Source organism: Capsella rubella, unplaced genomic scaffold (genome assembly GCF_000375325.1).
Source record: "Capsella rubella cultivar Monte Gargano unplaced genomic scaffold, Caprub1_0 scaffold_8, whole genome shotgun sequence".
Lineage (NCBI taxonomy): Eukaryota > Viridiplantae > Streptophyta > Magnoliopsida > Brassicales > Brassicaceae > Capsella > Capsella rubella.
This window is the reverse complement of record NW_006238916.1, coordinates 9723997-9748941: the sequence shown is the minus strand read 5'-3', so window position 1 is coordinate 9748941 and position 24945 is coordinate 9723997. Positions and strand designations below refer to the sequence as shown.

Here is a 24945-nt window from a genome sequence, read left to right as displayed (position 1 = left end):
ATGTTTGTCTTTCCTCACCTTTTTTTTTAATTTTAAATCGACATTATAGCACAAATTATCAAGTTAATTATAAGTCTTTAGATGTGTTAAAAAAAAAAAATTATAAGTCTTTAGATATTAGATATATATAATTATCTCATAATTATTAAAAATTTATGAAAATTTAAAACATATAATAACTTTTCTAAGAGCATCATTATCAGGGGAATCTTAAATTTTAATCTTATAATTAATTTTGAAAAAGTAAGAGTTAAGAATTGTATTTTTGTTTTTTGTTTTGAGGTGTGTTTAATGGTACTCTTAATTTGGGGTTCTTAGGAAAAAAAATTATTTAAAAATAAAATGAAATTAAAATTTGTAGTTTTAGATAAGTTAATAATTATTGAAAAATTAAAATTTAAAACATATATGACATACAATTTATAAAATTTTAAAACATTATATGACATGAGAAGAACTCTAATCCAAGCAATCAACCCTTCCCATGACATCTTCTTGTCCCAAGGACTTCCCATTGCAACAGCAGAAGAAGCCCTTTCTCTGCCTCTCCCTCTGCTTCTTTGAATCTCTTCTTTCCCAAATACACTTGACTTAGCAGCACATGTGGCTCTCCCACAAATGGGTTCTTCTCAATACACCCCAACAATCTCTCCTCTGCTCTCTCCAAGTACCCTTCTTTGCATGTGTCACTGCTCACAACTTCCCATTACATCTCCCTTGCTTCTATCTGCTCTTTTGCATCCAATACTTGGTCCATTACATATGTGGTTATCAAGAACTCTATAAGCTTAACTATATCCTTGATAACAACTGAAAATCTTGAGACTGTTCTTTGATAATGAAGTAATTACTACCGAGAATCGCTTTGTTTTTATTACTGTCATATCACTAAACGAGCAGAGGGCATGGCGGAATCCGTTATATCCTTCACCGTCCGCTGGAGATCATCCACCCATTTCTCTGTCCCAGTTTCACAATCCAACCTCGCCGATTTGGTGGACCGCAGACGCCGTGTACAGCCGGAGCCTGTGGATACGATGCCCTGACGGTGGAACGACGACCGGAGGTTGATACACATCGGAGAAACCTCCGATTTCGCCGAAGACTATGGTTTCGTCTTTGGTAGAGAGAAAGAGAGAGAGAAAAAAACAAAAAAAAACAGAGAAATTGTTTGTTTTTTTTATATTTATTTCATCATCCACTCACAAAGCCCCACGTCGCCGTATCTTATACCTTATTTGGTATCTTATTTAAGATAGGTATCTTAGTTATTTATCCACATTTTGATTTAAATTAATTCACTAATTTATGTAAGATTGTACGCTTAACATCCTCTAAGAAATATTCTTATTTGGTACTTTATTACGATTTCGAAAATTTGAAGATTTGTGTCTTCCACTTTGTCTGTTTTTTAACTAACTTATACAAATTCAAGTTGCACTTTTGCCAAACATAATTCTTTACAAATTGAAATTTTATTTTATAATGATCTTAATGTTTCAATTAATTTTAAAATTATATGCAATGAATGATCTTAATGTTTCAATTGTAAAATTACATCACATTATAAAATATATACTTTTCTTATTTTCAATTTAGACATAATGAATAAAAAAATCTGATTTGATTTTCTAATGTGCTCTAGGTTATTTACGTCTAGTAGTCAATTATTATATATATAAAAAAAGTGGTGTTTGAAATTGTGCACAAATTATCTATTTTTGTCTAATATCATGTGAAAGTGAATAAAAAAAATACATTTAGTTTGGATGATATGTTTGCCAATTTCCATTTGTATATTCATATATACATTTGGAAAAGGCTATACAACTCAACAATTATGTGTCAAAAAATTTATTATTTTAAATATTATTTTCCCTTTCTACTCCTTATCATATTATTTTTGTTAATTATGAATCAAACGACTTAAAACCTAGATACTTTAATCCCAAACTTGATTAACAAATTTTGTACAAAAAATATATTAGAATTTCATTTTTGGTTGAGAGTTATTAGTTATTGACAAATAATTAACTTACTTTTTTGGTCTTTGATGAATCGTAAATATATTCAATTATATATTAAATAGAGAATTATCAACTATACAACTTTACCAACTAACATAAATTTCACATGGTTTACAAATTTTAAAAATAATAATTACATAAATTATATGCATCGAGAATTCAATTAGTTTTTTTAATCATGGTATTATGATGAGTCATCTTGATGAAATCATCATCTCCCCACCCTTCTTTAAAAGAATTTTGCATATCAATCTATAATATTTCTTTCTCAAAGTCAAAGTCCCAAATTGATTACTAGCAAAATCATGTCCTTTTGCAGATCTTCTTTTTCATCTTCATCAGCAGAAAAAAATGCAAAAAATCATAACCATGATAGATATTAATTTTTGAAAGATAGTAAATCTTCTGAAATAACATATCAATTTGCTTAGCATCCGATATTTTCCCTTTTTATATGATTTTTAGTTGTTGACAAATAAATCTTTGCAGAAATAACAATAATCGGCAAAAATAAAATAAAAAAATTGTCAACAACTAATTAAAAAGCATAACAAACTGTACAAAAATTGTCAACAACTAATTATAGCGCACATTTGTACGACAACGAGTGCCGGTAACTGCTGTCCAAGTCTGATCAATCTCACTTGAATGTTGATAATAATATATTGCCGTGACCCGAGTGTCTCAAGGTTCATATCCGCCTGTTAATGTAATGACATTGTTTGGAATTATATTTAGTTTCCAATGGCAAATTTTACTACCTAGTGTTTTACATGAACATGACTTTTGTCTATTTTTCTATACATGTTTTGCTAAAATACAAGTATAGAGATTTCAAAAACACTTATTAAGTCAATGAGATTTAAATCCCTTTTCAGCAAAAAAATCAGTTGGTGCAATGTCGCCGGAGAGTGTCAACTATATACTTTTAGAGTCTCATTAGAAAAAATAGCGTGGAGTTCACGTCGTAAATGTGGGATCCATGGTTAACCGATCCGACCACAGTCTTATAAATGTCTATTTGCCTGTTTTTTTTTATAAATATTTAAAATAGAGATTCTAATTGTGAAAAAGGAGAGATTTGAGTTTTGGGGGATCGGACAGCTTACGATTGCCATTTTGTTGTTTATGGAATTAGTCGTGACATGGAAGCCACTCTTTGCTTTTGAATGCTTCAAGGAGCCAAAATCAATTAAAACCTTTTCCCCCATTAACCTCTCACATCTGTTCTGAAAGAGACAAAAGCACAAGAACAAAAAATCAAATAGAGAATATGACTCTACATTTTATCCCCTTTAATTAGTTTCCCTTTTACTTTGCGTTTTCATGTGTGTGAAAGAATTCAAAAACTCATTTGAGAGATAATGAAAGAGATGAATCAGAAAATGGGGACTCACAAGTTCAGATTTTCAGACATCCACTCATGGCTTTATAAGCTCAAAGACATGAGAAGAAGTAGGAGAAAACACCATCCTTCTTCTCCCAAACACCTCTCCTCGGCTGATGCTTCTTCCTCAAGAAAGCTCCGTGACCCTCTTCGTCGCCTCTCTTTGACTACTCATCATCATTCTCAAGCTTCTAACTCACCTCCCAATAGATCTTCTTCTTTCAAGAGAAAAATCAAACGTAGAACCGTTTACAAGCCTTCCCCAAGGCTCAAGCTCTCTACCTCTTCCTCTCTAAATCATCGTTCTAAATCATCATCCTCTGCGAATGCAATCTCTGATTCCGCATTTGGAAGCTCTTCAGATCGTGTACCATCTCCGTCTGACCAAAACTATGGTTTTAACCGTCCGCATTCAATTGACATCGAGGACGAGGACCACTCTATGAGGAAGCTTGATGATGTATCTGAAGATCCTTCAATCTCAGCAAACTTGACTGTAAAGGAACCACAGAAGAAACTGAACGCAGGGATACGAATTCGGGCCAATTCTCCCAAGATCGTGAGAAAGAAGACAAGGACCCCGAAGAAGGGGATTGCCAAGAGTTTCGCCATAGTTGTGTCTTCCGTAGATCCTGAGAAAGATTTCAGAGACTCCATGGTTGAGATGATATTGGAGAACAAGATGAGGGAAGAGAGAGACCTGGAAGATCTTCTCGCATGTTATCTTTCACTGAATTCGAATGAGTATCATGACGTTATAATCAAAGCATTCGAGAAAACATGGTTTCATTTGACTCTCCTCACCTGAGGACTCTCTCTCTCTCTCTCTCTCTCTGAGTATCATATATGGTTTCCAATGCATGTTCCTATCTTTTCCATTTCTTTTATAATTTTGATGGAAATATTGCTATTAAATTACAAGGTTATATAGTTACGGAGGAATATAATATGTTCTGTTTTGAGATCACGACGTACGGATCGAGCAGAGCAGCTTCCATTTGATAACTATCATAAGGGGGAGCTCGAGGGAAAATGAAGCTCAATAAATTCTTGACAAAAAAATGAAACCAGTGGAGAATCTCAACAATGCTTGGGTCCAGTCTCCTTTACATAACCAACCAACCGCCCAATTAGCCAATAATTATGTCATATTTGAAACCTAACTCACTAATAAGTCGATTTGAGCAGGAGCAAAATCATACGATGATCAGCTGGATTTTCGTTTTCATAACCAAAATTTAATAATTTATTTGACTTAGGCATAAATATTTATGAAACTAAAATAGCAAGAGTAGTCACACGTGATACACCATACAAACAAGAAGCAGCAACTAGAATTTTGTTTATTAGCCCTTGTTTTCCGCTTCAATCTTTTTGTTTGCTTCCATCTTTTTCTTTGCTTCCATCTTTTTCTTTGCTTTGATCATTTTCTTTGCTTCACTCATCCAACGGGCTAACTCGGGTGTCCTGAAATATAATATCAAAGAGAGCAAAAAAGATGACAACAAAATTAATAACAAGTAACGTTCGATTCAATAAAACAAGAACAAATTAACTAATGTTGTACCAGGGTATTATACGACCAACACGAGCATCCACAAAGCGGCGGAAGTTGCGCCTCTTCAGAATAAGTATACAACGTCCGCAACCTTTAAAGTTATAAAAGCCTATAGGTGTGGTGCCAGAAATCACAACCTCAAGCTTAGAAGGTCCCAAGTAACTTCCATCTAGTTCTAACGCCTTCTTTGGGTCCATCAGATTAATGAAAGCACATCTGAAAACCAAAGAAGAAAGCAAGATAATATTCACACGTACGTTTGCACTTAGCTTTTAAGTTGTCAAAGAAAATAAAAATATATATTGGAGGAACTAATTAAGAAGTCACAAACCCCAAAGGTACTCCGGTTCGACACTCAAACGGAACAAAAACCCTGGAGATGTCACCACATGAAGCAAAGTGTTTTTCCAATGCGCTCTTGATATCATATCTAGAAAGGGAACAATCTAATCCCTTAACGTATATGGTACGCTGATTGTTTCCAAAAGCCTCTTCTTCATTGCCGTAAATGCAATCATGTTCTTCCACCTTTTTCAAAAATATAATGCCTTGAGTCAATTGATCAGTAGTATAGGAGGTTGACAAAAATAAAGAAGCTCTATTGAATAAACTAATAGTAAAAGAACATTTTCATTAAAAAAGTAATGAAGATGTAGCTTAAGTACCTTTTTCAATGCAGTTTTTTCATTTTCATGACCACTTTCCTGCACAAAATATATGGTTCAACGTCAATCAGGTCAATGAATGAAAATTATTGAGCACAAAGTGAAAAGTATAGTCAGTGAGGTTTAAAGATGATGGAATTCTTCTTAATTTTAAAGAGAAGCACGTCAAGTTAAAGCAGACTAAACAACATGATGAGCTCTAAAAGTACTGGACTGCTTAGAGAAGAAGAAGGTTTTTATTTCCATAAACAAAGCAACTAAGGAGATCTTTTTGGAATTTGTAAAAGGATCGGGGGATAAAAAAAGCAAATATAGCTACACAAAGATCAATCATGCATGGATGGTCAATTAAATGACAAATACCAAGTGTAAAGTTTCTAGGTTCCCCTTCAACAAACTATCATGCAAATGCGTTTTTGTATGCAAAAATGTTTCTGTAGCTTCAAAAAATTCTTTCGGAAGAAAGGCAGCAAGAGTGAGATTTTCAGTAGCAGGATTTCATTATCCTAGCGAGTAAGGTGTGAATTCTCTCGGTTCCACAGATCATTACCTTTTTTTGCTTCTTCAGTATTACTTCTGAATCATCATTCAACTCTTTCCCAGCAACTGAACAAAAAGAACATTATAATTCTCATTCAAATATAAAAGAGATAAATTATTGTATGTCTGTTTCTTCTACATAAGAATTAGACCCATGCCATAAACAGAGAACTCATATATCTAATTCAAAATTCCGGTTTTCTTCAATAATCACATGCATAAAAAAAAATAAAAAATATTATATAATTTCTTACCATTCTGCGAAGGCTCCGTTGTATCCCTAACCTAAAAAAAATTCAAAAACAAGATTAAACTCCGGTTAAAATGAGAAAAAATCTTTACTACAGAACAAAATTAGTCAGAGACTGGAGTAAGGAACGAGGCAATAAGGAGCAGAAAATTATTACATCGGTGGATGCAGAGCATTTCTTAAGCCGCTTGCTCATGGAGAGATGAGAAGTAGAGATTACCTCGTTCTCTTTCTGTCTTTCGTTCTCCATTAGAGGTGACAAACAAAACCCTAACGGCGTAACGAGAGAAAAGCGGCTGCCAGGTTTTCTGTAAATCGCTGGCTTTTATAATCTTTAAGCTGGGCTTGTGTGGGTTTGGGCTTCGTTTGGATATGTTTTCTAAAGATATTAATACAGATGTTGCTTTTGTGGGTCTGGGCTTCTATTGGATATGTTTCGTCAGTTTAATACAGTCTTAAGGGCAAAAATCGACCGTTCATACACGCTCACACATTACACGCTGGTTTTCTTCTTTTCTATCGGCATTATTAGCACACAAATTATCAATTAGACTAATTCCATTTTCTTATTTGAAGATTTGCGTTTTCCATCCCTAGTAATTCTCTTAAAAACATATCCATAATTATTTATAAAAAATAAAAACATTAAATTTTTATATTAAAATAAATTAAGAAAAATATAATACTATTTCCGCAACATAATGTGGGTATTTACCTACTAGATTTAAAATACGAAATACACAAAGATTGTTAAAAAATCAACATACGTACATAGACATTATTGTCCAGCATGTTTTAAATGGTCGGACATAAACATATTACAAACTTAAACATACATAAATGAACACGAACGTAAATGGACGAACATAAACAAACCGGACAAGTCCATGATAACATCCGTAGTCCCTTGTCCAGAAAAGAGAAAAGAAAAGAGAACATTAGAACAAGCATATGACTTAACTGAAGCAAAAAACATATTTTAAAAATTCTCCATGAGTATAACACGTAGAGTAAAGTGGTGCGTCGCATCGTGTTTAAAATTCACAAAACCTTTTGTGATCTTACCACTTATTTGGTTCAATGTTATTTACACCACCCAGCGTACGCTAAATGATTTGCCATAATTCTTTATGCCGATTTCATCTTCCATGGATTACGTAATTGATTTTCATAATTTACGCAGAAACATTGAATTGTAAAGACAAAAATGCAAATTCACTGTAAAAAATAAAACTATTCGAAGATAAAATATCAGCTCAGTGATCGTTTACTAAATGTGGAAATTTTCCTAACATTTGTATTCACGAGTATATAACAAAAATACAAGTCGAATTATTTTCATACGCATGGGAGATTAGAGTTTTGACACACGAGTACGAATAATAAAAGTACATATTTACTAACTATTTGATCAAAGTTTTTGCTACCAAATAAGTCGGTCAATAAAGTAAAAACAACTGCAATTTGTCTACGAACAAATAAGAAAGAGAATATCGGGCCAACGTTGAACAAGGAAGATCAAACTTAAAACAATGCCGAACCAAATCCAATACCAATATTACGTTGAACAAAGAAGATCGAACTTAAAAACACTACAACCGGCCCAAATAATATCCAACAATGCCAAACCGAATCCAATACAAATATTAATAGAAGAGCTCTGACAATAAAAAAGATAGGATATGTAAGTTCCCGTTGTTAAAAACATGATTATATAATCCGAAGTTGCAGTTGATAAAAAAATCAACAATAGTGACCGATTAAAAACTAATTACTTCAACTTCCGCGTTATGTACACAAAAAAGTTGTTCCAACGTGTACCCTATCAGACCTGAAACAAATACAAAAGCACAGAAAATTACCATAAACTCATATACTATTTCACAAAAATTCATTCACATAAACGAAATGGACATATTAACTTCATTACCGTGAACTCAAAAACCTGTTTTATCAGACGATAGTGACGGGCAATCCTTACAAAACCTTGATCCCCAAAATCTCTTCCACCGGAATCTTGTCCTTTCCAAAAATCAATTCCGTTTTCCGAATCAATACCAGATACGAAATAGCCGTGGTAAGGTAATTTCTCCAAAAACTTTCGGATTAAATCAATCTCCGTAGGAACAAATATACTCTGAAACCAAAGTTATGTAGTCAGCTTAAAACAAAAACTGAATTAAACAAATACAGATATGAAGATATACAAATGCATTTACTTACATTGCCATCCCATTCTTCCATACTTGGAAGAAAGTCTAACATAGTGCCAACTGGAACTCTCCTGGCCAGTCCTATGATTCGTTTCTCAAACGCTTCAAAATCTCTTTCATCATGATTCTTTTTCGGCCGGTGATGGAATTTTAGATCTCTTGCGTGCTCCAACATAAAAGGTTTTGCATGATCCATGCTGACAATCCCACCTCCAGAGAGTTTATACCTAGCGTCTACTCCTTTGATGATTGTGCAAACATCAAGTTCACAGCTTCTAGAATTTTCCATAAAAAACGCTGCGAAATATCCTCTGTATAGTATTACTGCCCAACACTCATCTAATCATAAAAGAACATGAATCAGTTGTGTTGATAAAAAATTTACAACACATTATAATATATAAGTTTTGTCCTTACCTGCTAACTGAATATAGTCAGAAAAAAATTCTGGATGGATCTCCCTCCAAGAAAATGGCTCCTGATTATTAAAAAAAAATACAATGAACTGATTGCTGTTAATAATTCGTATCCTCAGAAACAAAAAGAAACAGGATATAACTTTCATATTATAATTCTCATAGATGATAGCGAACAGTTAACATATTGCAGTTTTCTCTTTCCACGGAAGTGAACAGAGAACATAAACCAAAGCAAACAGTGAACTATACCCAGATTATAATTTTTTCTTATCATTAAAGAAAGTGAACAGTGAACTGACTGTTGATAATAATTCGTATTATAAACAAAAAGGAACAGGGTGCAATTTTCATATTATAATTCACACAGACCATAGCAAACAGTTAACATAAACAAAAAGGACCATAGCAAACAGTTAACAAAAAGGAACAGGGTGCAATTTTCATATTATAATTCACACAGACCATAGCAAACAGTTAACATATTGCAGTTTATATTTCTCTTTCCACAAAGATGAACAGCCAACATATTTAAAATTCTCATTCAAACAAACTAGAGTGATGATGTTACCATTCTCACAAATGAAAGTGAACAGAGAATTATCTTTCTTATAAACAAAAGCAAACAGTGACTTATCTATATGCAGATGATAATTTTGTATTATCATTCTATTAAGCAAAAATGCACAGCTAACTGATTTCAGATTATAATTCTCATAAATGAAAGTGAACAGTGAACTTATTGCAGATCGTAATTCATTTCTCATAAACAAATAAATAAATACAGAGAGACATTGTACCTCTTTGTCATATATTCTTTGACTGTTTTCTTCAATTGAAGTTCTCAAAGCAGCAATCTAGTTAAATATAGCAGAAACATGATAAGAAAGAGAACTTTAAAAAGGTATACATTAAAAAAAGAAGAGTTTTAAAATAATTACCTTTCCTTGGAGATTTGGTATATCACCATCCTGCAAAAAGAACAAGTCAACATCTATACATGAATATAGTTTAAATTTTCATAGCTATATAAAGAATGATTGCTTAGTACCATTATAGACCGAAGGACCCATGCCCTTAGATCAGCTTTATAAATGTTGATTATAGCATCACTGACAGTTATATTTTTCCCACTAAAATATTCGTAAACAGCATGAGAAGTCCAGTCTGTGTCATCAGGGGGCTTTACAATTAAGTAAAAAAGTCTGCAATTATAACAGATACACCTTGTCAAAACCATTATAAAAGTCACAAATTTCAAAATAATGGAAAATTACATACCCAAGATTAGAATCGGTTTCAACGGATTTAGGAAGAAATACATGACCTTCCACCTCCCATTTTGGCTCTAGATCAGACAACTGGTGAAAAACTTCTTCAAGAATATCATCCTCAGTTAACTGGGAATTAAAACCGGTAACACACAGGGTCAAGAGCCTGCCAATAAAAAACTTGTAAATTACAATTCCAAAAATTAGATACAAAAGAAAAAGTGTAAAAAATCTAATTACCCCTTGCTGCAACGTGTAATATAGACCGATTTTCCAAGGAGATCTTTTCCGTTTAAACTCAGGGCCGCTTGTGCTTCTTCATCAGTTTCAAAGAAAACCAAAGCCTGCATCTCACCATCAGGCTTTGGTGGCTGGAGTTTCACAGATGTTACTTCAGCAATGTTTATAAAAAAATCCTTGCTGCAAAAAATAACAAATATTAAACAACATACAAAAATGATCAATCAAACAATGAAAATATTACTGAGATAGTGATAATTACATTTCATTTTCAGTTATATGCTTAACCATCTGTCCAATGCAAATGACAGATGGATGTACAAATCCTTCAAACTCATGTTCAGTACTACTTGAGGACCAGTCAACTGATTCCTATACATTTAAAACAGATGCATGAGGCTATAGCAAATCCAATGATTTGACTGAAGTTTTCAAATCCACGAGAGCAAAAAAAAACATTGAATTCATACCTTTTGGAGATCTTCTTTTTCATCATCTTCATCAGATGAAAGAGATGCAAAAAAAAAAAAATAACTCATCAAAAATCAAAAGATACCAGACACAAGAAATGCAACAAAACAGGTAAATCTCATCATAAATCAAATGACTGCAGCGACTTACGTTTTTGCGAAAGATCAGAGATCTTCCTTTTCTTCTTCTCTTGTTCCGCATCATCTTCATAAGCTGAAAGAAATGAAAAAAAAAAAACTCGTCAAAAATCAAAATATACAGACAAAAGAAATGCAACAAAACAAGTAAATCTCATCATAAATCAAATGACTGTAGCGACTTACGTTTTTGCGAAAGATCAGAGATATTCCTTTTGTTCTTCAGGGTAGCCTCTTGGTCCGAACCATCTTTCTCAGCAGAGAAAAAAAGAATGTAACACATCAGAACCTTATTCAAAGGAACACAAATACAACAAAAAACAAAAACGAAAGATTGGAAGTAATTTCTTACCATTTTGCGAGGTTTCTTCACCCTAAAAACAACCGAAAGTGAATAAGTAGAAGGTAAAGAAAGTTTTGCGAGTGAAGAAGAAACATATTAGAAGAAGAAGTTGATATTACCTCGTTAAAGTTCTCGTTCTCTTTCTGTTTTTCGTTCTCCATGAGAAGTGATAAACAAAACCCTAACGGCGTAACGAGAGAAAAGCGGCTGCTAGGTTTTCTGTAAATCGCTGGCTTTTATAATCTTTAAGCTGGGCTTGTGTGGGTTTGGGCTTCGTTTGGATATGTTTTCTAAAGATATTAATACAGATGTTGCTTTTGTGGGTCTGGGCTTCTATTGGATATGTTCCGTTAGTTAATACAGACTTAGCGTTTATGAACCGTCTTTAGTTTCGTTAGTTAATACAGACTTTAGTTTCCCATGATTTACACAAAAAGTGGGACATATGACGTGTGAACTGTAATTATGTTTATTAGCCCTTGTTTTCCGCTTCGATCATTTTGTTTGTTTCACTCATCCAACGGGCTAACTCGGGTGTCCTGAAATATAATATCAAAGAGAGCAAAAAAGATGACAACAAAATTAACAACAAGTAACGTTCGATTCAATAAAACAAGAACAAATTAACTAATGTTGTACCAGGGCGTTACACGACCAACACGAGTATCCACAAAGCGGCGGAAGTTGCGCCTCTTCAGAATAAGTATACAACGTCCGCAACCTTTAAAGTTATAAAAGCCTATAGGTGTGGTGCCAGAAATCACAACCTCAAGCTTAGAAGGTCCCAAGTAACTTCCATCTAGTGTTAACGCCTTCTTTGGGTCCATCAGATTAATGTAAGCACATCTGAAAACCAAAGAAGAAAAGCAAGTAAATATTCACACGTAACTTTCGAGTTGTCAAAGAAAAATATATATTGGAGGAACTAATTAAGAAGTCACAAACCCCAAAGGTACTCCGGTTCGACACTCAAACGGAACAAAAACCCTGGAGATGTCACCACATGAAGCAAAGTGTTTTTCCAATGCGCTCTTGATATCATATCTAGAAAGGGAACAATCAAATCCCTTAAACGTATATGGTAAACGGATTGTTTCCAAACGCCTCTTCTTCATTGCCGTAAATGCAATCATGTTCTTCCACCTTTTCCTAAGATATTATGTTTTGAGTCAATTGAACAGAGTAGTATAGGAGGTTGACAAAAATAAAGAAGCTCTTTAAGAGAAAACAACATTTTCATGAAAAAGTGACAAAAAGCATTTTGGGAGATAGTTTGTGAGACTGATCATTAGGACAAAAAAAACCCGAAACAAGAGTAAACTCCGGTCAAATTAATTGAGAAGAAATCATTAATACAGAACACAAATTGGTTAAAGATAGGAGTAAGGAAGAAGACCGTAATTAAGGAGGAGGAGAAAGTGATTACATCGGTGGACGCGGAGCATTTCTCAAACCGCTTGCCCATGGAGACAAGTTGGGATGAAAAGCCAAGGAAGAGTCGCCGGAAAACCCTAGACCTGATTTTATATATAAGTTACAGATTTTTTTTTTATTATTAGTCTCTGGGCTTTTTGTGGGCTAATTATTTAATTTTGTCCCGGTTTGTGACGTCAAGAGATGGCGTTCCAGCTTTTAGTATCGCAGCTTACATACAAAGCCTGCTAGCTCCGAGAGTGAGTGTAAGCAGTCTACAATAGCTGTACGTTGATGATCAAACAATCAATTGATTATCTTCTCGCGGTTGATCTTTTTTACGTGTATGTATTGGAAGATATACATATATATCGTGTAAAGAAAGGGAAATTGTATAGCTTGCTCTCCACGTCGTCTAAGTATACGTTCTTAACCTAGCCGCTTCTTAGTTTAAATGGTATCAGTATGCGTACGGTATCCAAACATTTTTGTGATGTGACCTAGTTTCCCTTTTGTTTCCCGGTTTGAGAGTCAATGGTTGATTGATTTGCGCCAAATATAACAGCCACATGAGTGGAAATATATATATCCTAGCTGCTTATTTACCTTTGGTTTCCCATGATCTTCACAAAAACTGGGACAAATGACTCTGTTTCCTCAGGCTCAGGAACTTCAACGGCTTTTCCACAAGTTGCATCCTGAATCGTATGCCCTCCATGATTCAATCTGCCATCATGACATTGACAACCGGTAAACAAAAGTCATATCCATTTTTTTTATTCTTGTCCTGCAAGTAACATTTGTTTGCTCATAACTCTCTCTTCTTATTCAGTCTTTTTAGCTACATTTTGCAGCTTGGTCGATGATTGCTACTGATCCTGGGTTTGCCTCGATTGAATTTACTTATGGAACTGGACATGTCGACCCAATAGCAGCTTCAAATCCAGGACTCGTCTATGCATTACGCAAATCAAACTACATCGTGTTTCTCTGTGGCTTGAATTACAATGCACCTACCTTAAAGCTCACTCAGGATAACTATCACTGAAAATACCTTACCAAGAAACTTAAATTATCCTTCAATGTCAGCTAAATCGTCGAAATCTAATAGCTATGTAGTACCTCCAACTTTATACAAATAACAAGTTATGGTCCTACTTAACTTTGTATCTAAGGAGGGTCCGAGTGTTAACATGCTTCATAGAACAAAATTGTTATGTTATGCATATTTTGACTACTATTTTGGTTCTGGTATAAATTGTTACATTTAATTCAGCTCAATTGAGGACTCTTTCTCTGTAACACAGTCGGCACCCTTTGCACAGTTTTATTGCATATACTTTTTACATATTTGAACCAGCAAACTTGATTTTTACAGTATACTTATGTATTACATGAATAACGTTACAGTAATTAAAATACTGGAGAAGCTAGCGCCTTGAGCTTGGTGGCTTCCGTGAAATCGCATAAGGAGACTGAAACCCAACTGTTTCTACGTCTCCAACAGTTTTGAACAACCTTTTCTTTCTAGCCTCTTCCCTTGGTGACCTGTGTGGTAACTGTCTCTGCACGTCTACAAGTGATCGGTTCCTTGTAAGTGGGCGGTTGTCTGAAGCCAATCTTCTGTTAATTGAACTGGAAGCTGCATACACGTTGGCTTGTCCTGGCTGTAGATGAGAGCTCTCTTCGGGGCAAAACCGCGTCAAGTTGTGAGTTCTGTTCAAAGCAGGAGACTGGGAGCTGTGCTCATCAACAGCTATGTAGTTGAGGTTGGAGTAAGACCCTGAATGGGAAGAACTCTGAGAATACGTCTCATCGTGTAAATCATCTGCAGTTTTAATTTTATCTCAAAAACCTTTTATATAAACATCTGCCACACTATGCACATTGAGACTTACTTTCCGTACCTTGTACCCAATCTTGAAGGCCTCTTGCCATATAGTTAGAGAGTGAAGTTTGAGAGGATGACGAGTGCGAGGAAGAAGAGTGGAAAGGATCGGTACGATGATGATCATCATCGTCATGAGGGATTTCATCATCTTCCTCATACCTCCAACCAGGCACCAAAGAAGAAATAGCTCCATCAATCATTTTAGCAATCTCGACTGGCTCCCAATCCATGATCTCGAGTTCTTTTACCATCTCCTTTGCAACATCCATGGAAGTATCATTCATGATGTCAAAGGGAAAGAACACATTATTTGCCAGACCTGAAGAAAGAAAACAATTATGTAACCAGATAACAAAATGACCAGCTCAATCAAATTAGTCCCTTTTACCATTGTCATATGCGATTTGTACTTCCAGATCGATTTTGTTGTCTTCAGTGCCCAGCTTCCCAGCGATGGACATCTGTGTCCTTAACTCATCATCTTCCAACTTCAGCGAGTCCATTTCATTCTCGTTCAAGAAGGGCTTTGGATTCCCAGCACCACTCGCGTACACCATCCAGGACTCATCAGAAGCAAGAAATGGATCCTGCAATAGTTCTTTTGCTGATACTCTCTTTGAGGCAGACACTAGACATTTCCCAATGAACCTCTGTGCCTCGATGTCACCAACTCTGTAAAAGGCTCCTGGTAGTTTTCCCTGGAAAGACAAAATTAGAAGGCTCATGCCTGGTTCAACCGATAGCTTCATCAATATGCTCACAGATAGGAAGACATACCGAAACAACTTTCTTGTAAATTTGCGCTGGATTGTTACACTCACTATACGGGAATTCAGAGGTGATCATCTCCAAAAAGCACATACCAAAGGAATAAACGTCAATGAGTTCATTATAGTTCTCCTCATATAATTCTGGAGCCATGAACTCCGGAGTGCCTACGTAAAAGAAGAATGAAGAGGTCTAAGCATATAAATTGGACAAGAAGTGGGGACAACGGATTTTTGTAACATACCGATGACACTATGAGCAGAGTGGCAGTCCCGCAGCATTCTTGCAAGTCCAAGATCGCCAATTTTGACTTGTCCAAGATGCCCATTAACAAAGATATTATCACACTTAAGGTCTCTATGGATAACAGGAGGGTCGTGCCCGTGGAGATAGACAAGCCCTTCTAAGATCTGCCGAGCCCAGGACTTGATTGCTCGGATATCTATCCTCAAGTACTTATTTTTGTATCTGCACAAGAACAGGACAGGGTCAAACAAAGCATAAGAACTGAGTAATCTTGCCGGAAGAAGAGATTTAAGTGAATTAAAAAGCAACAAAATGTGTAATTTTTATAAGAAGAAAAGGTGTAAATAATTTACTGTCGGAGGGTCCCAGAAGTGAACAGCTCGGTGATGAAGTTGAGAGTATGGTTATGGACATCGATCCAGGAAGTGTAGAAGCGAATGATGGATTTGTGGTTGAGAGTGCTGAGGAGATGAACTTCGGAGTAGAGCCTCTGTAGATCAACAGAGGAACGCAGAACCTCTTTCAGCTTCACCTGGCTCCATGCTACTTCTATTCCAAGCTTCTCGTCGATTGCTTTGTACACTGTCTTCATCGCTCCCCTTCCAAGAATTTCTGCAAACTGTTCCAACAGAAAACAAAGTGTTACAAAAAGGTTGTGATCCATGACCACATAATCTGTCATAATACTTACACGTCCGTAGCGGCCAGTCGGATCAGTTTCGACATACTCTGAAACTTGAATCATCATATTCATGGTTGACCAAAACCTGATTGATGATCCCAGAAATGTTTTGAGATGACAGACTTTTGTTTCTGTAACTCAGAGATATCTCTGGTGGCCAAAAGTCGTCCTATTTACTTCTTCTCTTCATTAAGAGAAGCGTCAGCAAAATGTATGCTGAACAGTCTTTGGCGTCAATCACCCATTTGAGATAAAATGAATAAAGACAATTACTTAACCTTGCTTGCATCACTTATATCATAGAAAATCATATATATCTATTTTTATTGACCCAATTGTAAAAAAACATATATATATTTCTCTAAAACTCCAAACTTTGACAAATCTTACTTCCAATAAAAGATGCTCAAGCAACAGCATAGATAAAATAACCATCAAACGTGTACCATATTACAAACACATGGCAATTATACTAAATGCGAAAAAGATGCCCTGGTTTACTTTGTGAGCCACAAACATAATTGCAAAGAGGATAAGAGTTGAGAAAGTATGTTTCAGGGGAATGTAATATAGGGTGGAAGGAGTTTTATTTCTTGAGGAAACTGCTAGATTTTCAAACGAACCAATTATTTGTTTGGTGAACAGACGCAATCCAAAATAGATTGAGGTTAACAAAAATATAACGACAAAGAAAAGGGGAAAAGTCAGAACAGAAGTGGGGAACATGACAAGAAGTTGTAGAGAATAGAGTGATAGTGACATCACCATTGAACAATTGTTATTTTTTGATGGCGGCGACTTCCTCCTTCAGCCCTCAGGGTTCTGTAATAAACTAGATAACACATAACAAATATGCATTAAACCAATAGATAAGTTCATGAGAGCTCTCATCATCTTACTTAGCTTTGTATCTAAGGAGGTTCTAAGGAGGGTCCAAATGTTGATAAAACTTGATAGTTATGACTAGTGTTTTGTTCTGGTCTAGATGTTAGTTGACACGTGGAAAAGAAGAGAGAGAAGGCTGGTAGGAAATTGACGATAAGGATGGAATATATCCGGGACAAGAAAAGCCGTATAAGTTTGACACTGACTACAGAGGTTGCAGCCAGAAGTTTTCCCACGAGCATATCATAATATTCTGCTCATTCATCATTACCATTCACCACACAACATATGAAATGGCCTTTCTCCACCATTAAACTTCACCGTTGATATGTCACAAAGGCAATAACTCCATAGCATTTTAAAACCCATAGCACAAGATTCACAAAAGATGGTACCTCTACCCACCGACTAAGTTCCTCCATTTATCCTTCAAATCCACCTACCAAGTTACAACATTTATATCACTAACACTTCCCATTTACCTTGTTCAAGTAAATGGTGAGTAAGAATGTTAAAAGGACATGCTCACCTCTGTCCTCTCCGAGAATACTTCAGGGTTTCCATTCTTTATATCTTTCCATGATTTACCATACCTGCGCAACAACAACAAAATGACAATGCTATAATCTTAACGAGGTCCAAGATGTATCACTATTGATTATTGATAATAGAGTACGGGACTAGGTGAAGAATGTTTGCATACTCTTTTACTCCTTCCCTCAGAGCCTCCACTTCTTCAGGCGTCCAGAATTTCTTTGGCCTTCTGACATGGGGCTTCGATCCGGCCTTCTTCAATGGAGATACATTCAGAGGTACAGGGGTAGGTAGACGAGGCCGAACTCTGCCAGACCATGTTCCCTGACTATCCGAACCTTTCTCATTTACATTATCCTGTTGCTTCACAATTAAGCCACAACTTCATGAACTAAAGGACAAGACATTTAGGAAGCATCTTGAGGTAAAATTTACTAACACTTACCGGTGGTTCATTAAGGTCTTGGCCACCTGTTCCAGTCCTATTTATCCGAGTAGGCGGAGGAGTGACATCTACCGAGTGATCAATTGCATTGTTAGGTTCTTCTCCTTGCCTAGTGGAAAGGTCGATGTGTCCTTGAATCTCTAACAAATAATGCTTCAGCTCTCGAGCAGCAGTTTTGTCTCCCTTATCAAGACTTGGCTCATGTTCCTGTTCTTGTTCAGCCACTGTCTGCTCCTCTTCTGAAGCATGTTTTTCATTCACCAGACATCCCACTCCTTCAACATCATTAGCGTTCTCTCTATTGTTCCCATTCCCGTCCCCACTTTCGCCACGCGGCTCGTTGGCGTTATCAATAGTATCACTCTCCAAACACCTTGTGCTTTCATCAGCAGCATTTGTATTCCCCCTTTTGCCAACAATGTCGTCCTCTATCTTATCATCCTTGCGCTTAAGAAACCTCCTTTGGACTATTGATTCAGGAGATGAATTCCCAAGTAATGCACACTGCTCTTTGAGAAGCTGAGTGAGAAAGGAAATGGCAGTGTACCTGATGTTAGTCTCACGAATTCGCTGATAGAGCTCAGGATCCTCAAGGGACTTCTTCAGATCAGTCTCCCACTTCAACAAGTCATGAGTCACCAAATCGCTTCCACTCTTCTTCAAAATCCCAATCCTCTTCGTCCAAATCCTCTCAAGAGCCTCGGTGAAGAAACCATCCGAAGCAAGCAGTGGCCACATGAATCTAAGCGTGCACTCAGCAGCCGTCCAGCAATAAGCAGACTTGTGAGACTCAGTGAGTAGCGAATGTTGCTGCAATAGAAGCTTCTCAAGTATCTCGAGAAGATCAAGCGTTCCCTCGTCGATTGCACCTCGGATCAACGAATTGGAGATATCCCGCAAAACGGAAGATATCTTGAGCTTTAAGCAGTCGGAGGAGTCTCCCAATTGCAGCGCCGAAAGCAGTTTAGTAGGTAAAACCCTAGGATTGTGTTGCCGGCGAAGGAAAAACTCGGCAACCCAAATGTCAATGACTTCCATATTTGAAACTTCCGCGATCAAAGTTGTAACCTTTTGTTTTGTTTCAGCGGATGCAATCTCGCCGGAGAAGACGGGAAATAACTCTCCGATCAGTGAATTGAATTCGAACAGTTTTTCAGATATGTTATGTTAATGGGCCTTTAATTGGGCCTAAAGTCAAAGAAGATAAACGGTGCGGATGTCAGAAGAGTGACAAGTGTCATGAGCTGAGCCTTATCCATAGATTCCCCAATCCTCTTTTCTTACTCTGTCGTCGCTTGGCGCGCTCTCTCTCTCCATAGTTCCAGCTCTGATATCTCACTATCACAATCTGTGTCTGTGCGATAATGGCCATGGCAGAGCTCTCAACCCCCAAAACGACGTCGCCTTTTCTCAACTCTTCGTCTCGGCTTCGTCTCTCCTCAAAATTGCATCTTTCAGACCACTTTCGCCATCTTCTTCTTCCACCCCTCCCCACAACTCCCAACTCTAAAATCTCATGCTCCGTTTCTCAGAAGTAAGTCTCTTCAAGCTCCTAACTGTTTTCTTATCTGTATGATATTGAACTTTATCTGATCAGATGCTTTTGTGGACTCTTCTGATAAAAGTAGCCAAGCCCCTGTTGCGGTTCAAGAAAATGGATTGGCGAAGACGAGGAAAGAGTGTTATGGAGTGTTCTGCCTCACCTATGATCTTAAAGCTGTATCTTACTATTCCACTTTAACTATGTTTTCTAAGAAAATCTTATCTTGAGACTTTGGAATTGAGATAATACTCTGCTTCACATGGAGATAATAGTACTTTTATAAATGTTGTCATCTAAATCTAGATTTTTTTTTTCTTTTCATAATGAGTAATCAATTGTGTGTGTGTCTGCAGGAAGAGCAGACAAAATCATGGAAGAAGTTAATCAATATTGCAGTTTCAGGTGCTGCAGGCATGATTTCAAACCATCTTCTCTTCAAAGTAAGTTAATCCTGTTTGAAAATTATTGTTTTATAGGATAAGGTTACCAATCATTGGTCTTATCTAATATAACTTCGGTTTTCCGAGTGTGTAGCTTGCTTCAGGTGCAGTGTTTGGTCCAGATCAACCCATTGCTTTGAAACTGCTAGGATCGGAGAGATCAATCCAAGCTCTCGAAGGTGTTGCAATGGAGCTGGAGGATTCGTTGTTCCCCTTGTTGAGAGAGGTTGATATAGGAACAGATCCATACGAAGTTTTCCAAGACGTGGAGTGGGCTATTCTGATTGGAGCAAAACCTCGAGGCCCTGGAATGGAACGTGCTGACTTGTTGGACATCAATGGCCAAATCTTTGCTGAGCAGGGCAAAGCTCTTAACAAAGTTGCCTCTCCTGATGTTAAGGTCCTTGTTGTAGGAAACCCTTGCAATACCAAGTAAGCTACATTCCTTAATCCAACCCTCTTCGTCTATGAATATCTTATGTATACTTGTATCATTTTCTTTTCTATTTTTCAGCGCCTTGATTTGTCTTAAAAATGCTCCCAACATTCCTGCAAAGAACTTCCATGCCCTTACGAGGTTGGACGAAAATCGTGCCAAATGCCAGGTACCACACTTTACACATATATGTGATTATATGCATATTAGCATACATATCAGATGATTGAAAATTCCATTTTGTAGCTTGCTCTTAAAGCTGGCGTCTTCTATGACAAAGTGTCTAATATGACCATATGGGGAAATCACTCCACGACTCAGGTTTGCCTTATCTTGCTCTAGTGTCATCTGTTATCTCCTTATATCTTTGGATGTTTCTCTTACTTTTTGGAGGTGAATCAGGTTCCAGACTTCTTAAATGCCAGAATTAATGGCCTTCCTGTGAAGGAGGTTATTACAGATCACAAATGGTTAGAAGAGGGATTCACTGAGAGTGTACAGAAGGTAAGACGCCATTTCCTCTGATATTGTAATGATTGATTTTTGCCATGAAATATAACGTGTGGCTGAGTAAGTTTGCGTTTGTTTTACAGAGAGGTGGGTTATTAATTCAGAAATGGGGTAGATCTTCTGCTGCTTCTACTGCTGTTTCCATTGTTGATGCTATAAAGTCACTTGTTACTCCTACCCCTGAGGGTGATTGGTTTTCGACTGGGGTATATCTTCTTTTACACTCATTTGGATTACAACAAGATAGATTGGTTCAAATTTTTATAGGGTTGTGTTAATGTAATTTTAGGTGTACACGGATGGAAATCCCTATGGTATTGAAGAGGGACTCGTCTTCAGCATGCCATGCCGGTCAAAGGTATGTTCTATCCTTGGTCTTAAAAGCTTTCTCTAGTGGAAAGTCTCAAATTTTGTTTGTTTCTAGGGAGATGGAGATTATGAACTTGTCAAGGATGTAGAAATTGATGACTACCTTCGCAAACGAATCGCCAAGGTATAGCCTACTTAGAGATTAGCCTTTTTCGGGTTTTGTATCTAGATGCCAGAAGTTTTACTGAGACATGAAAATATTGCAGTCAGAAGCTGAACTGTTGGCTGAGAAGAGATGTGTTGCACACCTCACCGGAGAGGTATGTATCTTTCTTGTCTATTCAAACAAAACCACTTTTATAGAAGCTAACCTTAGTCGTTGCATGGATGTGTGTTTCAGGGCATCGCCTACTGTGATCTTGGTCCAGTAGATACTATGCTTCCTGGGGAAGTTTGAATTTTGCAGGACGTTGAACATCTCAAGTAAGCATTCTCTTCCGGGTTGTTAGCTGTACAGAGCACACCCACATTACTTATAATGATTGTTCAGAATAAGAGAATGAAACTCTTTCTTCTTATTTACATGCATCTGTATGTGATTTTTACTTGAGCATTGCTCCAAAAGTCATATACAGCAGTATTTGTAAACACTTAAAACGATCCTCAGATTTATTCCAGTTCCAGAACTCGAACTAGATAATGCATGTCTAATATCAAACACAAACTGTTCACAAATCGTATGAGCTTTTTTTTTTCTTTGCAAACCAATCAAAACAGCTCCTATATGTGAAAAAGTATCACCAACAAGTTACAATGAGTATACTATATACATAAGAATTAAGAAGCAAGAATGGTTGATGGTCTTGTTGGTCGATGACCTGAAAAGGCTATGCGGAGTCTCTTGCACTCATCTCTGGAGTAGTCTAGTGAAAAACAGAGCTGTCTTATCACTTCCCTCTTCTCTTCTGCTACTTCTTCTAGTTCCCTCCTCTGCTTCTCCACCTCCTTCTCCATCTCCATTATCTTATCGCATCTTGCTTTGATTTCACATCCAAGCCGACTTATCTCTGACTCTAGCTCACTCACTTTTTTGCTTAACGTTTCTATGCATCTCTCTTTCTCAGCCTTTTCCAGTGCCAGCACCTCGATATCCCCCTTAAGCCTTTCCTCCTCTTCTATTTTCTCATTGGTCACCCTTCTTATCTCATCTTCAAGATAACGCACTTGGGCTTCCAGCTCTTTGAACTGGTCATCGCGGTGTCTTTTTTCCTCCAACAGCTTTGATATTTCGGCTTTGACCTGTGCCTTCTCTGGAAATATTTTTTCCTCTGCATCAGACACTGCTGTCTTTAAATCCCGGATCTCATGATCTCTACCAGCTAAACTCGATTTCAACATGGAGATTCTATCCAGCAGCTTCACCACCTCTCTTTTATCTGCACTAGACTTGCTTTTCCATGCTGCAGCTTCTTTCTGTGCCGACTCAAACATATCTTGTAGACTCTTGAGTTTTGCATCATCAGACTTGCTTTTCTCGACTTCTTTTCTCAGGATGCCATTTTGTCTCTCTGCCTCCCGAAGCCTCAGGCTTGTAAGTCTCAGCTCTTCAGACAAAGTCTCAGTGTCCAGGTCTCGAGTGAAAGCTGCCTCTTCACCCTGTTCATCATCCAACTCAGATGGCAAATATCTGGCAAGCTGGCTCTTTAACATATAAAGTTGGTTTTCTGAATTCTGCAACTTCTCATTTGCATCTCTGAGTTCTTGCTCACAAGCAGCAAGTTTTGCAGGGAAATCAACAAATTTACTCTCACTTTTCACCCTCGGCAACAAGCTCTCAGTGTTCCCTTCAAGTTGCATCCTAAGTCTCTCTTTGGCTTCACGTAGCTCAATCTCAAGATCCATGATCCTCTTGCTCAGGGACTGAAAATCAGAGCCAACACTCACATAACCGGGGTAATTAGTCACAGAAGAATCATCAGATTCGAGTTCAGAATCAGTAATGGAAGCAGAATCATCTCCATGATAAAGATCAGAGGGGAGTCCTCCATTGCCAAGGAAGTATTCAAAACCAGGAGCACGTCGCCCAGAAGGGGGGCGGCCTAACCTGTTGAGCTCATTAGAGGTCCAGACAGCAGTGATGTCGGAGGCAGAGACGTCGGAAAGGCCAGAGCTTTGTGACTGAAGCTCCAAAGTAGAGCTCTTTCTCAACTCGCCAGTGATGTTCTCATACCGCTCGGCCAAAGAACGGTACATACGGTGAAACTCATCGACAAGGCTAATAAGCTCAGGCCTTTTCTGGTAATACATCTCTGCCTTCTTGGCAAACGAGTCTGCATCCTCCTCTATCAGCTTAACCATCCGTTTCACGCTCCGGTCCATCTCTGAAATAAAAGTTGGCATTTTTATTTCCTTGATGAAAATAGGACTAACCACCTAATTTGGGTAACCCTAAGCCTAATAAAAATTATTTTCATTGTGAAACTTAGACATGAAAATGACACAATGCGAATGGACTCACCATCGAGATTATTCTCAAGCCACTTGGAATTTTTGAGACCGATATGACTATCCCACCACCATGGATTTGATTTGGTGGATTCTGCTCGTTTGATACTCTTCTTTGAACGAACCTGGCAAAACAAAAACCCAGAATCAAGAATGAGATTTTGATTGTTATGGTGTGAAAGAAAGACAAAAAAAGTTCTTTTTTTGTTTGTTTGGTTTGGAATGTACCAGATCATAATCCATGGCTGCAAAATCAATGGACCCTAACGAGAAGCTGGAAACACACAAGAGACAATCATGAGACTATTTGAAAAAAAAAAGATGACTACTTTTACAAGACAAATAATACAGATTCTGTCTGTCAGACACATAATACAAAAACGTCGGTATTTTTATTTTTTTTTCCCTAATCCCCAAAAAACAAAAAGGATCGGGTACTGTTGAGAAAGACATCATAACAAAACGTAATACACAGTAAAGGACAAGAACCTGAGAAGAAGAAGAAGTAGAAGATGGAGGATGATGATGATATTGAACTGATGATGGAAGAAGGGAGAAGAAGAAGAGGATGAAAGCTTTTTAGAATGAATGAGAAAACCAAAAATCAAACAAATAAAAATAGAGGTCAAATGAGTTTTTATACACAGACCTTTAAGACAGATATTGCGGAACAAGTCTTAATTAACTAGTCAGAGTACTTAGCAATTTTCAACGTGGCCAAGTGATTTGGTTGTCTCTCTGTAATCAAAATATATAAATGTAAAATTATTATTTTGAGACTAATTCCAACTGTGTCCACGTGGAGAGAGAATAGTACCCG

At 36.9% G+C, this 24945-nt stretch overlaps 6 protein-coding genes across 13 annotated transcripts; 2 read left to right on the top strand and 4 right to left on the bottom strand.

The window, feature by feature from the left end:
• Positions 1–3320: 3320 nt before the first annotated feature.
• Positions 3321–4543, top strand: LOC17874897 (transcription repressor OFP3). The gene has a single exon (XM_006281399.2). The coding sequence runs from the start codon at positions 3392–3394 to the stop codon at positions 4220–4222; it is 831 nt and encodes a 276-aa protein (XP_006281461.2). The 5' UTR covers positions 3321–3391; the 3' UTR covers positions 4223–4543.
• Positions 4544–4642: 99 nt separating this feature from the next.
• On the bottom strand, positions 4643–6714 carry LOC17876192 (polyadenylate-binding protein 2). Of its 2 annotated transcripts, none has more exons than XM_006280933.2 (7): positions 6585–6714; positions 6432–6462; positions 6188–6243; positions 5638–5676; positions 5304–5500; positions 4982–5188; positions 4643–4881 (listed from the first exon to the last, which is right to left on the bottom strand). In XM_006280933.2, the coding sequence occupies exons 1-7, from the start codon at positions 6675–6677 to the stop codon at positions 4761–4763; spliced, it is 744 nt and encodes a 247-aa protein (XP_006280995.1). In that variant the 5' UTR covers positions 6678–6714; the 3' UTR covers positions 4643–4760. The 2 variants fall into 2 exon arrangements, with proteins under 2 accessions (XP_006280995.1, XP_023637035.1); XM_023781267.1 differs by having other exon boundaries at positions 5304–5509; positions 5647–5676.
• Positions 6715–7947: 1233 nt separating this feature from the next.
• Positions 7948–11714, bottom strand: LOC17875615 (nucleolin 2). 3 transcript variants are annotated; one of them, XM_023781253.1, is made up of 15 exons: positions 11638–11714; positions 11528–11549; positions 11362–11424; positions 11189–11251; positions 11038–11063; positions 10830–10939; positions 10568–10747; positions 10338–10493; positions 10108–10261; positions 9998–10027; positions 9857–9913; positions 9058–9118; positions 8651–8979; positions 8358–8564; positions 7948–8258 (listed from the first exon to the last, which is right to left on the bottom strand). In XM_023781253.1, exons 1-15 carry the CDS (start codon positions 11677–11679, stop codon positions 8253–8255), a joined length of 1506 nt encoding a protein of 501 aa, XP_023637021.1. In that variant the 5' UTR covers positions 11680–11714; the 3' UTR covers positions 7948–8252. The 3 variants fall into 3 exon arrangements, with proteins under 3 accessions (XP_023637021.1, XP_023637025.1, XP_023637024.1); XM_023781257.1 differs by lacking the exon at positions 8651–8979 and having other exon boundaries at positions 8358–8546; positions 9089–9118; XM_023781256.1 differs by lacking the exon at positions 11189–11251.
• A 2508-nt stretch (positions 11715–14222) lies between these two features.
• On the bottom strand, positions 14223–19541 carry LOC17876848 (probable serine/threonine-protein kinase WNK4). Of its 4 annotated transcripts, none has more exons than XM_006281995.2 (12): positions 18383–19526; positions 18107–18300; positions 17933–17996; positions 17809–17842; positions 17284–17350; positions 16528–16603; positions 16190–16455; positions 15835–16058; positions 15600–15757; positions 15211–15520; positions 14830–15141; positions 14223–14759 (listed from the first exon to the last, which is right to left on the bottom strand). In XM_006281995.2, exons 1-12 carry the CDS (start codon positions 19418–19420, stop codon positions 14362–14364), a joined length of 3141 nt encoding a protein of 1046 aa, XP_006282057.2. In that variant the 5' UTR covers positions 19421–19526; the 3' UTR covers positions 14223–14361. The 4 variants fall into 4 exon arrangements, with proteins under 4 accessions (XP_006282057.2, XP_023636903.1, XP_023636905.1 ...); XM_023781135.1 differs by having other exon boundaries at positions 18107–18294; XM_023781137.1 differs by having other exon boundaries at positions 14839–15141; positions 18383–19525.
• A 142-nt stretch (positions 19542–19683) lies between these two features.
• Positions 19684–22306, top strand: LOC17876624 (malate dehydrogenase [NADP], chloroplastic). 2 transcript variants are annotated; one of them, XM_006281975.2, is made up of 12 exons: positions 19684–19916; positions 20011–20101; positions 20279–20365; positions 20460–20797; positions 20880–20970; positions 21048–21122; positions 21204–21305; positions 21395–21517; positions 21601–21669; positions 21736–21804; positions 21887–21940; positions 22021–22306. In XM_006281975.2, the coding sequence occupies exons 1-12, from the start codon at positions 19747–19749 to the stop codon at positions 22075–22077; spliced, it is 1326 nt and encodes a 441-aa protein (XP_006282037.1). In that variant the 5' UTR covers positions 19684–19746; the 3' UTR covers positions 22078–22306. The 2 variants fall into 2 exon arrangements, with proteins under 2 accessions (XP_006282037.1, XP_023636915.1); XM_023781147.1 differs by having other exon boundaries at positions 20008–20101.
• On the bottom strand, positions 22261–24461 carry LOC17875538 (protein NETWORKED 4A). The gene is made up of 3 exons (XM_006281881.2): positions 24354–24461; positions 24139–24250; positions 22261–24001 (listed from the first exon to the last, which is right to left on the bottom strand). Exons 1-3 carry the CDS (start codon positions 24366–24368, stop codon positions 22458–22460), a joined length of 1671 nt encoding a protein of 556 aa, XP_006281943.1. The 5' UTR covers positions 24369–24461; the 3' UTR covers positions 22261–22457.
• Positions 24462–24945: the final 484 nt, after the last annotated feature.

Bases quoted from the DNA above. Each gene is read 5' to 3' on its own strand.
- LOC17876624 (XM_023781147.1), top strand. From the start codon at position 19,747: ATGGCCATGGCAGAGCTCTCAACCCCCAAAACGACGTCGCCTTTTCTC. The intron at 20,102-20,278 runs GTATCTTACTAT...GTGTGTCTGCAG, and splicing joins TCACCTATGATCTTAAAGCT to GAAGAGCAGACAAAATCATG. The intron at 21,941-22,020 runs GTATGTATCTTT...TGTGTGTTTCAG, and splicing joins TTGCACACCTCACCGGAGAG to GGCATCGCCTACTGTGATCT.
- LOC17875538 (XM_006281881.2), bottom strand. The intron at 24,002-24,138 runs GTGAGTCCATTC...CTTTTATTTCAG, and splicing joins GCTTGAGAATAATCTCGATG to AGATGGACCGGAGCGTGAAA.
- LOC17876848 (XM_006281995.2), bottom strand. From the start codon at position 19,420: ATGGAAGTCATTGACATTTGGGTTGCCGAGTTTTTCCTTCGCCGGCAA. The intron at 16,059-16,189 runs GTAAATTATTTA...GTTCTTGTGCAG, and splicing joins ACTTCTGGGACCCTCCGACA to ATACAAAAATAAGTACTTGA. The intron at 15,758-15,834 runs GTATGTTACAAA...TCTTTTACGTAG, and splicing joins CTCTGCTCATAGTGTCATCG to GCACTCCGGAGTTCATGGCT.
- LOC17876192 (XM_006280933.2), bottom strand. From the start codon at position 6,677: ATGGAGAACGAAAGACAGAAAGAGAACGAGGTAATCTCTACTTCTCAT. The intron at 6,244-6,431 runs GTAAGAAATTAT...CTTTTTGTTCAG, and splicing joins AACGGAGCCTTCGCAGAATG to TTGCTGGGAAAGAGTTGAAT. The intron at 5,189-5,303 runs GTTTGTGACTTC...TTTGGTTTTCAG, and splicing joins CGAACCGGAGTACCTTTGGG to ATGTGCTTTCATTAATCTGA.
- LOC17874897 (XM_006281399.2), top strand. From the start codon at position 3,392: ATGAAAGAGATGAATCAGAAAATGGGGACTCACAAGTTCAGATTTTCA.
- LOC17875615 (XM_023781253.1), bottom strand. From the start codon at position 11,679: ATGGAGAACGAAAAACAGAAAGAGAACGAGAACTTTAACGAG. The intron at 9,119-9,856 runs GTACAATGTCTC...TTTAATAATCAG, and splicing joins AAAGAATATATGACAAAGAG to GAGCCATTTTCTTGGAGGGA. The intron at 8,565-8,650 runs GTAAGTAAATGC...CTTTGGTTTCAG, and splicing joins TGGAAGAATGGGATGGCAAT to AGTATATTTGTTCCTACGGA.